Here is a 16864-nt window from a genome sequence, read left to right as displayed (position 1 = left end):
AGCTGAGTCTCACACTAATTCGAACCGGCCTGGTTCGAACTATGATTGGTGTAATTCGAACCAGTTACATGGGAACCTTCTCTCTCTATAATTCGAACCAACCTGGTTCGAATTACCTTCATTCTTAATTCGAACCAGGCTGGTTCGATTTATTACCAACAAAAAACCCTAATTCGAACTCACCTGGTTCGATTTACTAACAAATAGAGTTCGAACCAACCTGGTTCGAATTATATAAAAATGCGATCTGGCTTATTGCTGAAACGATTTTTGCTTTGGCGTATTTACGTAATTTCTTGAGCCAGTTGGCTTATTATGGTTTTTTACCCTAGTATTGATATTTTTACAACCCAAAAAAGAGAAAAAAACAAGGAGTAAAACAAGTAGACTAGTCAGGTACTATGGATGTGTCGATATTCAGTCATGTTAACATGTGGACGATAATGGCTTAAGATTCTTGCAAGCAACTCCAACATCCACCCCTTCATAAAACAGTAACACATAATAACTCTATTTTCTTCGATGATGTTCGATCCCATTCTTCATTTCCCTTGAAACTTCATCCCTTAATTGACCTACTTCACAACAATCATCACTCACTAGTAGCCATGGCCTTGCTGAATCCATCTCTTCCCCACACCCAAACCTTTCTTCCTCTCCGTCTTTCTGCTACACCATCCAAGCAAACTTCACCACTACTATGGACTACTCTCTCTTCCTATCCATTTAAACCATTATCAAGGAGGATGAAGCATGCAAGGTGTGAAGCTGTGGCAGACATCAAAGCTGAGCCCTTGGTTGAAGGGGAAGGAGAAGAAGAAGAAGATCACAAGGTTCTTATGGGGCCTTCTTCAGAGGAAGAGAGAAGGGTTGAGAGGGTTGTTGCTGACTATGATTGGACTCAAGAGTGGTACCCTTTGTACCTCACCAACAATGTCCCTGATGATGCACCTCTTGGTCTCTGTGTCTTTGACAAGCAGCTCGTCTTGTTCAAGGACCCCAATGGCGTCTTCCACTGTTTCGAAGATCGTTGTCCACACAGGTAATATAGGTTTAGATTTGAATGTTCTAATCCTGAATTCAGTTTAAAATGTGTTGGTGTCATTTGGTGAAAGTAATTATTTCAACTTTTAGTGTTAATTGTCTTGCATTCTTAGTAGAATTGGCAAAATGAAGACTTGAAATTTATGTGCTAATTGAGATTAGGAAACCTGCAAACTTGGCATCCTATGAAATTCTGAATCCTTATTTATCCAAATGCTTGAACTTAATCTTTTCCATGATTCAGGTTAGCAAAACTATCTGAAGGTCAGTTGATTGACGGAAAGCTTGAGTGTCTATACCATGGATGGCAGTTCGAAGGCGACGGAAAATGTGTAAAGATACCTCAGGTTGGTTGTGAACATACATTGATCCCCAGCAAAAAAATCAAATATCCAAATTTTTTTCTTTTTGACATTATGTTGATCAATTTTTCTCCCGTTTGTTCTTTTCAACAGCTTCCAGCTGATGCTAAAATCCCAAGATCAGCTTGTCTTAAATCATATGAGGTGAAAGAATCCCAAGGAGTTGTTTGGGTATGGATGTCACCGAAGACACCTCCAAATGTCAATAAGCTACCTTGGTTTGAGAACTTTGCTAGACCAGGGTTTCAAGATGTTTCAACAATTCATGAACTCCCATATGATCATTCTATTCTCTTGGAAAACCTGATGGATCCTGCTCACATTCCAATCTCGCATGACAGAACAGACTGGACTGCGAAAAGAGAGGACGCACAGCCACTGCGTTTTGAGGTAACCGAGCGAACTGATAGAGGGTTTGCTGGTTGGTGGGGAAAAGAGCAAGAGGGCTCACTGCCGAACTTCTTACGGTTCGAGGCTCCTTGTGTGCTCCAAAACAACAGGGAAATGGTTGATAAAGATGGTCAGAAACACTACTTCACTGGTTTATTCCTCTGTAGACCAACAGGGCAAGGGAAATCCATGCTGATTGTGAGATTTGGAGGAACAAAAAGATCCCCATTAGCGAAATTGTTCCCTAAATGGTACTTCCATCAGAACGCTTGCAAGGTGTTTGAGCAGGACATGGGATTTCTATCATCCCAAAATGAAGTTCTATTGAAAGAGAAAGTTCCAACAAAGGAACTATATCTGAACCTAAAATCATCAGACACTTGGGTAGCCGAATACCGGAAGTGGATGGACAAAGTAGGGCATGGGATGCCGTATCATTTCGGTCACAGCACCATTTCGTTGCCCAAAGAGCCTGCTGTAGTTGAACATGCACCAGCAGGACTCATAGCAGGACAATCAGCATCAAATCCAGCAAAGGGTGGCACCGGAACAATGCATGCCCCGAACTTGGCCAACAGATACTTCAGGCATGTGATTCATTGCAAAGGTTGTAGCACGGTGGTCAAGGCTTTCGAAGCTTGGAAGAACGCCCTTTCGACCGTAGCCATTGCATTCGCCGCATTGTCGATTCTGGTATCTGCGAGGCAGTGGAAAACCCTTCTTTTGGGATCCGCAGCACTGTGCAGTGCCGGAGCCTATGCATGCTCTTCAGCCATTGCATTGAATACAACAAACTTTATCAGGACACACAGGAGATTGTAAGCTGAGCAAGTTGTTAGAATTTATAGTTTCCATACAAAGTATATGTTAAATCAGAATCCCATGTATCAATAATTTGAAAGCTTCTCTGTATTGCAATTTGCCAAAAAAAAAAAAAAAAGACACTTAGTACATGTAAACAATTCATTCATTCATACAGTAACATGGTCTAAATACAAGCAAAAAATAACTGAGTATAATGTAGAAACTAGAAAGCCAAGTAATCTGCTATGAAAAAACAACAATAATGTAATTGAATATACATCACAAGTTGAAACCTAGCTATATATAAAAGTATACACTCTTGAATTTGAGTGGCTATTGTGAAGAAGGGGGGTGTTCCAACCACCTAGCACGAAAACCTGTTCCCTGACAATCAGAGCAGCACATTGATCCCTGAAATAGTAGTACACAACACAATAAATCTTAGTAGTTAAAATAACTAATTTATCTTACAACTACTATTATAAATCATTAAAGTTTCAGAAACTGAGATGATGATTAAGTGGTAAATTTATTAACGGGAAGGAAGGTGGTTAGCGACCTTGGCAGAACAAATGACACAGCTGGTGTTTTTAGAAGGAACTTCACAAAGCATGTTATCGCCAATAATAAAGAAACCAGTACCACTACACCATTTACATTCGATATGCCCTTTTGAGTTGCAAGATGAACACGCAATCGGTTTTGGTTGCTGCAAAGTGCAAACACACCATTATTCAAGTTAGAAGGTAAATTACAAGAAATATATTATTGTACAATATAATTTGCGTAATTTTAAAAGTATTTAATACATATTCCAAAATTGATTTTTATACAAAATTTAACGGTTGTATTGTTTAATTTTGACATACTAGCAGAATTTACAGCAAAATTAACTATTTTTTGTATTAAATTAATCATTTAAATAATTATTTAAAAGAATAGATATAATTCATCGTTTTACAGGGCCTAAGTTGTAACAATTAAACTCCTCATTATTTTATACGTTAATAATATAGGAGTAATATACCTCCGAAATTTGAGAGAGTACTGGCAGAATAGAGTACCTGAGAGATTAACCAGGCGCGTTCCATGCGCTTTGCGAAATCGGAGGAAGAATCAGCCGTGGACGCGCGCACTCTTAACGGCCCACAACTACTTCTCTTATAGTAGTATTTGATTGAAGGTGATATGACAATTTTACCCTGTAATTGCAACGTTTCGGAAACCACCGCAGACCCACCGCGACACCTAGCACCCGTGGCCATTCTCTTCTTTCAAAAGCACCTGCAGGGGCCTAATTGGGTTTTGTAGTCTTCACCTGGTTTGTTTTATTTATGGGTAAAAAATCGGGGGTCTTTACCTAGAAAATCGATCTTAGGTTGGGCTGGGTCCACTATTTCTTGTTTGGAAGTACACCCTCTGCTAAATTACCAAAAGTCAAATCCGCACTTGATTTACTTGGATTGGTTCGGTGATGGTTTATTCGTGGGCAAATAAATATCAAGTTCAAATTTGATCTTATATGTATTTAAATTTTTATATTTTGAAATATTAGAAAGATAATTAGAAAAATAAATGAAGACTTTTAGTAATTATTTTTTAAAATAATATTTTTTTAATATATTTATGAATTTAATTTTAATGCATTTTTAATATAAAATTATTTTACGCGTGTATTCAATTAGATAATATATGTTACACCACATGAATAGTCATCTAAAAAAATAGATATGATTGCATAATAGTGTAAAACACTTTATATTATCAGTGTATCAAACTAAAATTTCATATATTTATTTTTATTATTAAAAATTTATTAAATATATTAAAAAATTATTTTTCATTGAATTTTTTTAATAACTTAATGACATCCAATTATCCACATTTAATTGCTATTTTATAAGTTTCATATTTATTTTATTAGGCACATCAATTAAACTATACTTTATGATTTTATTTTACATGTTTTAAAATAATGCCACTGTATTATAAGAATTAGATTAATTTTCACAATCTAATATGAATCTTCTTATTTTATTCGTTATTTGAATATTATCCATAAAAAAAGTTACCTAAAGTGAAACACTATATAAAAAGAGACAAAAAATGTTTAGATTTATCGTCATGATTTGCTTCTTCAACCTCACTTAATATACTCAAATTTAATAGCTTTGATGATGGTGATTTTTTGTAATTAGTTAAAAAGTTTTAACTTTCTCTTTCTCTCTCTAATTCTCCCTATAATTTTGAACAAATTTAATTTTGTTATTAAATATTTTTTTAAATTTAGAATATTTTTAACTTCCTATATAATAAGTATCTTTTAAATTATCTTTTATGTATCTTGAAAGTTAAAAATTAAAGTTAAATAATATTAGGTTTTTTATTAAGTAAAAAAATAAACATTTTAAATCTAAATAATGTTAGTTCTTTTACTAAGGTAGAGAAACTCTATGAAAGGGTCGTCATATTAAATTCCATGTTCTTATATTGAGAACATGTACCATTTATTATATTATATATAATCATTTTACCATATAATAAAAGGTGAAAACCTATATCTTCTTTTTGTTACATTTTTTTCTCTAAATTAATTTGTATATTATCAACTTATTTCTATTATTTATATAATATTTTTTTAATAGTTATCCATTAATAAATATTGAATTAATAATTCTATTTATTGTATTTTAATGTGTTTATTTCAATTAGACTCAATAAATTACCAAAATTCAAATCTATTATCTTAAACTTCTTCTTTGAACACATGGTTAGAATCGTTTAACACTTTAACAGAAAATTTTCAGACCATAAAGTTTTTAAAATAAAAGAAAAATATAAATAAAACAAATTAGAAAACCTAAAAAAATAAAATAGTTTTTAAAATAAAATATATATAAGAAAAATAATAAATTAAAACTTACATGGCCTACGACATAGAAAAATAAAGAGATAGAAATAATCATAAAAGTTGAAATAACGAAAAATATATAACACAGTTCTTATCTTGATATATTTAAATGTTATAGTCAATCTAATAATTAATAAAAAATAATATTATCTAATATAAAATAAATTAAAAATAAAAAAAGAGATTAACAAAATCAATTAACAAAGTTTTTATTTTAAGTTGACAGATTATTTAAAAAATCAATTAACAAAGTTCTTATCTTAATATATTTATCGTGTTATATGTCAATCTAATAATCAATAAAAAATAATATTTTTCAATATAAAACATATTAAAAATAAAAGAAATTAACAAAATATACGTAGAAATTTTTCACTCTACTATTGATAAGTATAAATTTTTTTTTACATCTTTTATATGTCAATCATATGATAAACAAATAATATTAAATTAATTAATCTTTTTGCAATGATTTAAAAATTAATAAATATCAATTTTAGTATTTTTTATAATTAAATGTCAAATTCAATACTCTACTTAATTAATAGTTTAAATAGTTTAGAAAATTAACATATTAATGTTTTTAACAAATCTTTGATAGGTACGAATTTTCTTGTGCCCTTTATACATGTCAATTAAATAACTTAACTAATATGTAAGATAAATGATATAGACAAAATTAATAATTTCATTTTATTTCAGAGAAAATATTTATGTACTCAAATTTCAAATATAATACTTTATATAATCAATAATTTAGAAAATTAAAAAATATTATTACAAAGCAATCTAAAAACAATAAGTTAACAAAAAATTTATGAAACTTTTTCAATCTATCATTGATAGATAAAAGACATGTAAACAGAAATAAGAACATATCTTGGATAAAAAAATATTTTCTTTCTGCGTCAAATTGATAAGATAAAAAAAAAACCATTTTTTTACATCAAATTGATAAGAAAAAAAAAAGATAGAACTATTTTTACGTAAAAAGTTCGGAATGAATTAAAAGAATAGAAGAATGACTATAAATATATATTAAATAAGTAAACAAAAGAAAAAATATAAGTGGAAGTTATACGTGAAATCGAATAAAATTTGTAACTGCAGTGGATGAAGGCAATAGAGCTAATGCAATTGAGGGTGTTAAAAAAATGAGAAAGTCGGTAATAAGAGAAACACATAAAAGTGTATATGAAGAACAAAATTGATAGATTTTTTAAAAAAAATTAAAAATAAAACTTTAATAAAATAATTAGAGTGAAACCAAACTAACAGCGAGAGTACAATGTACTCAAAATAAAAGGATATAAACTAAAACTAATATAGAATTAAACAAAATATAAAGATAGTGAAGAATGTGTAGACACCGATCAAGCAAAGGATATAAACTAAAACTAATATAAAATTAAACGAAACATGAAGATGGCAAAAAAATGTGAAGATATTGATATTCATTTAGTCCATTTTTTTATTTATTAACAATTTGGAGATACTTGTATTTTTTTGGGAGATGTATTATCATGGTTATAAGAGTAACAAAACTGTTTTTATCTTAGTGGGGTGTTATTGGATTTTTTAAAATAAATTTTATGACTATTTTGTCCTTATAATTTGTTTTATGATATAGTTTGTTAGAAGATAAATATAGTTTAAAAAAAATTAGAAACCAAACTTATGGTCAACTCTTTGTATTGACTTTGTATACGTATTAATATATAAATAAAAGTATTAATCGACTTTAATAAACATATACTTTAATAATACATATCAAACAACGTAAAAAAAAATATTGATAAATTTTAATAAATATAGAATATATTTATAGGTAAATAAATAAATAATTTTTTTACATATACCTTAAAATGATAAATATAATCTCTTTTATTTTTAAATAAATTAAATATAACTTGTATAACTGCATAAAAAATATAAATTTTTTTATTCATTATCAATTATTACGTCATAAATTTTTTATAATACTAAAAAATTTTATATTAAAATATTATTTTTAATTAAAAAATATAAAATATAAAAAAATTAACTTTATTACAATTATTATTATTAGCATTATGAATGTATGGTCTATTTTTAAATTTTTTATTTGTTAATTATTTATTTTAATTATTTATTATGAAATTCATAATCTTATTTGTTATGAGGCATTTTATATATGGTAGTGTGCAATAACATATTTTTAAATTTATTCATTACGAAAAATTCTTTAAATAAATATTATATATGATATGATGAAGATAAAATATTTAAAAAAATTATTGTTATTATTTTATCCATTAAATTTATTTTGTGAAATGAATTGTTTGAAGATAGATGATTTTTTCAAAAGTTAGACATCAAATTGTAGTATTGTCTTTATATATTGTTTGAAGCTGAGTTAATAGTCAAAATCGTCCCTAAAGATACCCGATCTCCATTTTCGTCTCCGAAAGATAAATTTAATCAAAATTGTCTTCGAAAGATTTAAAATAAATCACGTTAATCCCTCTGTCTATTCTGTTACTAACAGCGTTAATTTTGCTGATGTGGCATGTTAGTTTTTTTTATCTTTTTGGTCATGTGCTGTTAAACCCAAAAACCTGAAATAGAACCTTAACTACCCAGAACCCGACCCACCCGTATCCGTCCCGAAAATCTCTCTTCAACCCATCTGAGTATCTTCGAGCTCTCGTTACAACACAACCCCCGCAATGGTGGTTCTTCAAGCATTCCTTCATCATCCTCAGTTGGCAAGCCATCACATCTTTGAGCTGTTCCCCAGTGCATTCGATAGTAGGCATTATGCTCGATAACTGGTCGTTTGCTCCAGTTGGCATACAGGCAAGGCTTGGTATCTCTGCAACATCCGGCGACGGCGGTGGTTACTGGAGATGGTGCGTACTGGAGATGGTGCGCAGCGTGAAGTTTGAAGAACCACCATTGCGGGGGTTGTGTTGTAGCGGGACGCGAATGGAGGCTCCAAGCTACTTAGACGGGTTAAGGAGAAATTTTCATTAAAATCTCCCAGATAACAGAATAGCACCTGACACAGTCCTGTGATATAACTCAATTCTTTCCAAACAGCAGCCTTCTCCACGCTCTCATGCGGTCCATACACCAGACAAATAGCACAATGAAAATTGTCTTTTACCATGACCCCTTCTACACACAGCCATCTATCCCCTTTATAGCAATTATTTAATTTAAAGATCGCCTTATCCCATATTAACAATAACCCTCTAGAGGCCCCAACCCACAAACTCCCAGCAAGCTCTGTTACTTCCCCAGATACGAGCTACATCAAATTTAGTCACAAGATCTTTCTTTGTTTCTATCAAGCCTAGCATATCCAATCTAAGCTTACTTATAAAATTCTTTAGCATACTAACTTTTTCGGTACCTCCTATCCCCCTAATATTCAAGGAACTTAAAATCATTTCACAAAATTATTACACACCTGCTTTCGAGATTTTGGCTTGCTTCACCGAACTTTTTCCTTTTGTTTCACCTGACGTCGCTTCAAAGCTATTGCTTCATTCTGCTCCTGCAAAATGGCCATAATATCCTCATCATCACTGCATTGAGCTCCTGACTCTACAGCTAGTTTCCAAGTCTCTTTATTCTCAGCCATCTCCTCTTCCCAACTCGGCTTTTGTTTTTCACTGTGAATATCAGTGTCCCCATTCATGACAGCCCCCCTTTCTGTTCCTGATTGAGTACAGATAACACGCTCATCCTCTTGTTCACTGTCATGCACCCGTGCCTCACTCTCCACCATGATATCCCTCTCTTCGGGACCCAACCCTGTATCATCTCTCAATTGCTGATCCTCCTCCGATGTCTTGCGACCCGGCATAATGTCATTGCCCTTGCCATGTCCTGCGTCTCCAAGTACCCGCTCTCTCCCTTGCGAGTCCCAGTTTTGCTGTTCTTGGCACGGCCCTGTTCCCTTATCCCTTTCTTGCCTCCACCGGCCTCCTTCTCCAATGTTACCCTTGTCTTCCGCAAGCCTTGCCACGATCGCCTCCCGTGTAGCCTCATTCGACGCGAGCTGCTGGCCGCAACCCTCGTCCATACCCTGCCTCAATCCAACCCCTGCACCCCTCACTGTCCCAGGCTCGTGTTTCGCTGTAGCCCCGATCTGTAGCTGCTCACCTTGACGAGGTGACAAGGTGGCAACTTCCTCTCTCGCCGAAGTGGGCTGGCCGTGGTCGTCCTCCCATCTACGTAGCGCTTCAGGTTCAGCTGCAGAAGAAGATGGAAGCGTCGCGAGGACTCCACCTTGCGTCAAGAGCTCCGTCTCATTCCGGGTCAGCAGGGTAACCAGGTCAGCTCCAACCTGATTTGGGATACCCTTGGAAGTCCTAATCCAGTGGGCCAACTCTTGCCCCTTAGTCCCCTTATCTCCGTTTCCGATGCTACCCTTAATGGGCCTTGTAGCTAACAGCCCATAAGCGTACCTATTGCGCACACAGCTTTTGCTTCCGTTACGTAGATAACAGTCAAGAGATGTTGTTTCCTCTGAATCCGCCTCGCCATTAATATTAGAAGATCCCTGAGAATCCTTAGCCTCATTCAATGCCGCGTGATTAGCATTTTCATACTGAGGATTTGAATTTCTATGATTCCATTCATTCAAAATTAAACATGAATTTACAACTCTGTCCTTCTCTTCTTCAATGAACCTATTGGCCACCGTTAACATCATTGCCGCCTGTTCCCAAGCAACCTCCGGTTGTTGATGCCGCTTGTTCAGATTGTCACCAAGATCTTCATTTTGCAATCGACCTCCGTCTAGTATATACCTATCCCCTGTCTCCTGTTCACTCTTCCGAAAGCATTTCTCTCGATATACCTCCCCTCCACTTCTCTTACAAGGACGTCAAATCCACTTGCACCTATTGTAACGTGTATCCACTCGTTAATCATATCAAAGACACACGTATCAATCAGTACTCTGCCCACGCTGAATGATTTATATGATTCTGTCAGTTTATCGCACTCCACATCCTCGCCCCATTGCTCTCCAATTCTGCGAAAGGTGTCTCTTGACCATGCATGTAATGGAACTCCAAAACACTCCAACCAAACTCTTCTAGACTCACTTCTCTCCATTTCGTCCCAACTCCATACCATATAAAACATCTTTAATAAGTCGTGCATTCTAAATGTGTAAGCTTCTTCAGCACTAAGCACAGAATCGAACATTATCATTGCTTTATATGCTCTCAGCTTCCTCACATGTGTTACACCTGGCACTACATTATGAATCTTTTGCTGCAGTGCATTAAAATCGATCGCCAACTTCGTACCTCCAACGATACTTCTTTGTAGCCAAACAACATTCTCATTAACTATAGGTATTTCTACCTTCTTTGTCCATCCATTTTTATTTGGATCTTTGATGGTACCATCAGCCGGCTGCCTTACCATTTTCTCTATTGCTACTTTCACACTCCTTGTCTGTGGATTGCTACCTTCATCATTCTCCCTGTTATAGTCCTTTACTTCTTTTTCCCTTCTATTCTGGCTCACCGCTTCTCTTCTATACTTCGCTTCTCCGACAAACACTCTATTGCCTCTTAGCAACATACCATTCGTGTACCGCACAAACGCGAATAGATAGATATGTCCATTTTTGTTCTTCTCCGATAAATATATGTCGATAATTCTACTTGTCCACTTGAACATATGAAAGAGTTTTCTTTTTAATATATATTCCGGCAAATTGTCGACGAGGACGGAGAAAGAATCAAGCTCCAATCGTAGATACTCTTCATTTATCTTCAAATAATTTAATTTATAAAATAAATTATTTAAAGATAAACGGTGTCTATAAAAATTAGATACCAAATTCTGGTATTGACTTTATATATATTGATATTGATATAGAGATAAGAGAAGCAAGAGAAATTAGTACTTTTTTTAAGGGGAAAATTATATTCTTCATGTAAAATACTACCTTTATTCCAAATGACCAATCTCTACTTAAAAAAAGTGATAAATTAATAAATGAATAAAAATATAAAATTTAACTTTAAAAATAACGTGGATTATTAGAAATACTTTTAAAATATTTTTATAGTTCTTTTACATATGTAAAAAGTTTTCATAAAAATGATATTTTTTTCTATTTTTAATACATTTCTTATATATTTATTAAAATAAAAATTTAAAAATTTTCTATTAATACTAATCAAAATAAATATGTTAAATAAATTTTTTCGTCGTTCTTTGCATCTTATAATATTTAAAAATAAAAAAATAAAAAAATAGTTCTATTAATACTCATAAAATTATTATTTTAACATCTTATATCTGATTTCGTTTAATAATTAAAAAAAAAAACCAAAACATCTTAAAAAATAGGTCACGTTACTTCTATGATTAAGTTCAAAAACACAACTTAATTATATATAGTTGACCATTGATGACAATTGATATATAGTTGATTGATAATAAATAAGAGATAATAGATAAAAAAATAAAATAAAATAATAGAGATCTTCTTTCAAAAAATCTAGTTATTATAGGAGCAAATCAAGATAAATTGATATCAATTCTCATCTTATAAACTAATCACAATCAAGTAATGATTAATTGATAATAAATAAGGTGATTTATCATTTATTTTATTCAATAACAAAATTATATAAATAGGTGACATTCACATGACAACAAAGAACTAAATTGAACGTGAGCCTTCTGAGTTTCTAAAGGTACTAGTTTCTCCTTACACCCTTGATCTCACTCTGCGATCCCTTCATGTAAATTTATTATTTTTTTTCTTTCTCTTTTTGCATGTGAAATATAGTTACATGTTACTATAAATTGGAGGAGTTACAAATATTGATCCACATTCTAGCTACATATTCAGGTATATTTCTATTTTCAATATGAACTGAATTAAGGTATGGAGTTATACCCATTATTAGACTATTATTAGTTATAGTCTTATAGATAGCTTTTAAGTGTTTTTAATATGTGTGCAAATGCATCAAAGTGTTTTTAGCTCTATAAATACTCGTTAGTAAAAGACTTTTTTTCTTGTATACACTAAAAAAAATTAACTAATTATTATCTCAATTCTCTAATTCGATGTTATTTGTATTTATGTCTTGTTTTTTTTTATTTGTGAATTATAGTGAATATATACTTTTTAGTTAATTTAAAACAAATCACAAACACTTTTTGAAATTTAATGTATATCAGAAAATACATAAATAAACATGGAATAATTTGGAGTGCTTTGTTTTTATTTTATAAGTTTATGTTTCCAATACGATTGATGTGTTTTTCAAGATATGTTAAATTTCAATTGCGATTTATTTCTAATTAATCACAAAACATGCACTCATTGTGATTTATAAATAAGAAAACGTACGATATTGTTTTTGTCTTCGATGTTTGAGATAAGTTTTAAAGTTGTTCGTTTAAATTGTTCTATTTAAGTTTTTAACATTTTAAAATTGATTCAATATTATCCTGCTGTTAGAGATTTATTAACAGAATTGATGATAGAATAAAATTGAGATAATTTTAAAACGTTAAAAACTTAGTAGGACAAAAATATTAGAGACAAAAATAATATATAGAAATAGATTCTAATAAAATAATAAAATGAAAATGATAGTGCATTCAATTTTCTTTGTGGAATATAATGTATACACTTCTTTTATTTGCTATCCTAGCTACACGAATATGCGCTTTTAGTTGCTTTGGCACTTTTGGGGTTTTATTTCGATATATTTCCATGTGATATATTGTGTGGTCATGCTGCACCACTAGTATGATTTTAGCGAAAATAGTACAAAAAATTATAAAAAAAATTAATAAAAATATTTAAATTTTAAAGTATATAATTAAAATTTTAATTATTAATTAATACATAAAAATATTAATTTATTAGTATTTTCTTCTATTTTAATATTTTGGTAATGTTGTATAACATGTTTATTATTACTACATCGTTAAATTTCATTTTATTATTTTTTTATATGATATACAAAGAAATTATAACTTAATAGTTAAAAATTGATATTATTAAAAGATAAATTTAAAATTTATTTGTATGTATCGTTTTTGTTTCCAATGTTTTCGTCCCATTTAAGTCTATAATGTTTTAAAATTGTCTCAATTTTATCCCATTGTTAATTCTATTAACAGATCCCAATATTGAGTCAATTTTAAAACGTTAATAACTTAAATAGGACGATTTAAACGTTAAGGACAACTTTAAAATTTATCCCAAACATTAGAGACAAAATAATATTTTACTCAAAATATAAATATTAATAATATTATTAGGAAGATAGAGATAATTATTAGTCAATTTGTTAGTATATAAATAAAAAGGCCCTAAAATTTTAGAGAAAATTTCACTCCCCTCTCCTGTGAGATGCTAAAATAACCCTCCCCTCTCCTCTATTTTATAAATGTACATTTCCCTCTCTTTTAACTTTTAAAAAACCTCTTCTTTAATCCATTTTAAACTTTTTGTGTTAACTAATATTAATTTTATCTATTTTCTAAGAAAAATAAATTATTTTTTTTTAAAAATACCCATTAGCAAAAATTTTATTTTTTATCATTAAATTTTACTTACCAAAATATCCTTTAATAAATTATTCTTTTATTGATTAAATTGTATTTTTTTAAAAAAATCAATAATTATATTATTTTTTTTAAAATACTCTTCAATAATTTTTTAATTATTAAATTATAATTTTGCCAAAATTTTCTTTAATAAATTTTTTATATTTTATTATTAATTTTTTGATATCTATATATTATTTTAACATTAAATACAAAATTTTAGTAAGATTATTTTTCAATATCAATATATATTAATTATTATACATATTAATAGTGGTAAGATTTTTTTATTTAATGTTAAAATAATATATATTGATATCGAAAAATTAATAGTAAAATATAAAAATAATTGTTAACAAAAATTTTGGTAAAATCACAATTTAATAATTAAAAAATTATTGAAGGGTAGGTATCTTAGAAAAAATAATTTAATTATTAATTTTTTTAAAAGGATTTTGGTAAAAATACAATTTAATTAATAAAAAAATAATTTATTAAAGGGTATTTTGGTAAGCAAAATTTAATAATAAAAAATAATTTTTTTTAATGGATATTTTTCAAAAAATAATTTATGTTTTCTTAAAAAATGGATAAAGTTAATATTAGTTAACACAAAACATTTAAAATGGATTAAAGAAGAGGTTTTTTAAAAGTTAGAAGGGAGGAGAATATACATTTATAAAATAGAGGGGAGGGGAGTGTCATTTTAGCATCTCCAGAGAAGGGAAATGAAATTTTCCCATAATTTTATGATTTTAATGTTTTTGCTTTATTATTAAACATTTTTTAATATGTTATATGAATCTGATTTTAAAGTGGAAGTCAATATATGTTTATTCTTCTCACTTCAAAAATTTTAATTATATAATATATATTTAGTAACTATTATAATTAATTCCACATAAGAAGTCAATCTTTTTAATCCTTTGTCAATAATATAGCCACCTTGATATTTTAATATTGTACTTAATGATTATAATAATTGTAAATACCTTATTTTATTTAAAATGATGATATCATTAAAAAAATTTAAAATAACTCAAATTGTAATAATAAATAGGTAAATAAAATCAAATGAAAAATCAGAGTAAAACAAGCTCAAAATGTAAAGATTCCGTTCATAAATAATAACAACTTTTTCAAATCAAGATATCTAATAGAAGATATTATTCCTTGGAAATCATTAGAATATCAAATTTTGGTGATGATTAGAATCTCAGAATTAAATAAAAAAAAGTCATATATATAAGAATGAATGAATGGACCAACTATAAATTGTTACAAATTTAAGGCTGCTGTCACTTCCTTTTCCGGTTCTTTCCACTTAAAATAGGTATTCTTTTAAACTTGGATTGCTCTTTTCATGCTTCTTGTATTCTTTTTCTTTTCTCTATACGTTGCAACTTGCAACAATAATTAATAATAAATACAAAGACTGAATATAATTGAATGAATCACTTATTCTAAGAAAGTTTGTATGTATAAATTTAAATAGATGGGTCGTGGAAGAATACCAATGGAGCTGATTGAGAAGGAAAAAGCTCGAAAGGCAACATTCCTAAAGAGAAAGAATGGATTAATAAAGAAAGTGTACGAATTCTCCACACTTTGTGGTGTTGATGTTTGTGTAATCATCTATGGCCCCAGCTTTGATGGAGGAAAATCCAGCGAAGCTGAAACATGGCCCCAAGATCCTAAGGAGGTACAGCGAATCATTCAAAAGTACCATAACACAACGATTGATAGACGTCCTAGGATCTATGATGTTCAAGAGTATTATAGAGATAGGGTTAAGAAGATTGAAGGTGAGATTTCTAAGGTGCACAAGGAGAAGCTTAAGATCATGTATCCTACTTGGGATGACTCATTCAATGATCTTAGGGAGGATCAATTGAGAATGTTTCTTAGCATTTTGGATTCTAAGATTCTTGCTTGCAATCAAAGAATCAACATGCTAAAACAAGATCCTAAGGGAAAAACAATGGTACAATCAAAACCCAATTTTGAGGATGTTGTTGCTTCATCAAACCCTTTCATGCCAAACATGCCTCAAGCACAGTTTCTTCCTCATCTTCCCATGACACCCATTATTGATGATACCGCCCAATTACCATTCTACCCTTTGCAAGTGGGGCAAAGTTCATCACAATCTTCCCCTCTTCTTTTTGACCAAAATTGTGGGACTGTGGATTGGGGTGCTTGTAGCACTCATGACAATGGAGATGGAAGCAATCATTACAAAGGGAATATACAATCAATTGAGCCATATAGTTTTGCTCTATCACAATATCAAGATATGCCTCACGAGTTTCAAGCTCTTAATGCACTCCATAATGCAAATATGTTTCATCATCAAGTTCAAATGTTCAACTACATGCATGAAAGGAAGTAGGCCTTAATGTTTCAAGTATTGGTGTTTCATTTTATCCTCTTTTCTCTTATAATTGGTCAAGTTTTTTTACCTTTTTTTTAAGCACTTTGTCTTTGAGTTACTTTTGGAATGTAATTTAGCATTTTCCCATACTTTCATAATATATTCATAAAGAGATAAAGATATTCTTGTGGAATGGTTATTCGACACCTAGCCCTTCTTTCCAAACTTGGCAGAGCTTGTCTCAACGATGGCTAGTGAAACTTAGATGGAGTCACATGTGAGATAGTAAAGCCTTGTAACCAAGCCTTCTTATAAGGAATACACGGTTTTATATATTTTAATATTGTCAGAAAATTGTTATTCAAATTTGTAATCAATAATTTTTAT

General features: G+C 30.5%; 3 protein-coding genes across 3 annotated transcripts; 2 read left to right on the top strand and 1 right to left on the bottom strand.

Annotated features, from left to right (window-relative positions):
• The first annotated feature begins 469 nt into the window (after positions 1-469).
• Positions 470-2789, top strand: LOC130958141 (protein TIC 55, chloroplastic). Its single transcript, XM_057885072.1, has 3 exons — positions 470-1042; positions 1289-1391; positions 1500-2789. The coding sequence occupies exons 1-3, from the start codon at positions 609-611 to the stop codon at positions 2616-2618; spliced, it is 1656 nt and encodes a 551-aa protein (XP_057741055.1). The 5' UTR covers positions 470-608; the 3' UTR covers positions 2619-2789.
• On the bottom strand, positions 2725-4000 carry LOC130958142 (uncharacterized). The gene is made up of 3 exons (XM_057885073.1): positions 3665-4000; positions 3160-3309; positions 2725-3011 (listed from the first exon to the last, which is right to left on the bottom strand). Exons 1-3 carry the CDS (start codon positions 3863-3865, stop codon positions 2934-2936), a joined length of 429 nt encoding a protein of 142 aa, XP_057741056.1. The 5' UTR covers positions 3866-4000; the 3' UTR covers positions 2725-2933.
• An 11598-nt stretch (positions 4001-15598) lies between these two features.
• LOC130957477 (agamous-like MADS-box protein AGL82) lies at positions 15599-16495 on the top strand. The gene has a single exon (XM_057884332.1). It carries the CDS (start codon positions 15599-15601, stop codon positions 16493-16495), a length of 897 nt encoding a protein of 298 aa, XP_057740315.1.
• The last annotated feature ends 369 nt before the right edge of the window (positions 16496-16864 follow it).

This window comes from Arachis stenosperma, chromosome 10, assembly GCF_014773155.1.
Source record: "Arachis stenosperma cultivar V10309 chromosome 10, arast.V10309.gnm1.PFL2, whole genome shotgun sequence".
Lineage (NCBI taxonomy): Eukaryota > Viridiplantae > Streptophyta > Magnoliopsida > Fabales > Fabaceae > Arachis > Arachis stenosperma.
The sequence above is the reverse complement of the archived record's forward strand: the minus strand, read 5'-3'. Positions and strand labels throughout refer to the sequence as shown.

Coding starts and splice junctions, on each gene's coding strand:
- LOC130958141 (XM_057885072.1), top strand. CDS start 609: ATGGCCTTGCTGAATCCATCTCTTCCCCACACCCAAACCTTTCTTCCT. Junction 1,043..1,288: donor GAAGATCGTTGTCCACACAG/GTAATATAGGTT, acceptor TCCATGATTCAG/GTTAGCAAAACTATCTGAAG. Junction 1,392..1,499: donor AATGTGTAAAGATACCTCAG/GTTGGTTGTGAA, acceptor TCTTTTCAACAG/CTTCCAGCTGATGCTAAAAT.
- LOC130958142 (XM_057885073.1), bottom strand. CDS start 3,865: ATGGCCACGGGTGCTAGGTGTCGCGGTGGGTCTGCGGTGGTTTCCGAA. Junction 3,310..3,664: donor GCGCCTGGTTAATCTCTCAG/GTACTCTATTCT, acceptor TGCACTTTGCAG/CAACCAAAACCGATTGCGTG. Junction 3,012..3,159: donor GTGTCATTTGTTCTGCCAAG/GTCGCTAACCAC, acceptor CTACTATTTCAG/GGATCAATGTGCTGCTCTGA.
- LOC130957477 (XM_057884332.1), top strand. CDS start 15,599: ATGGGTCGTGGAAGAATACCAATGGAGCTGATTGAGAAGGAAAAAGCT.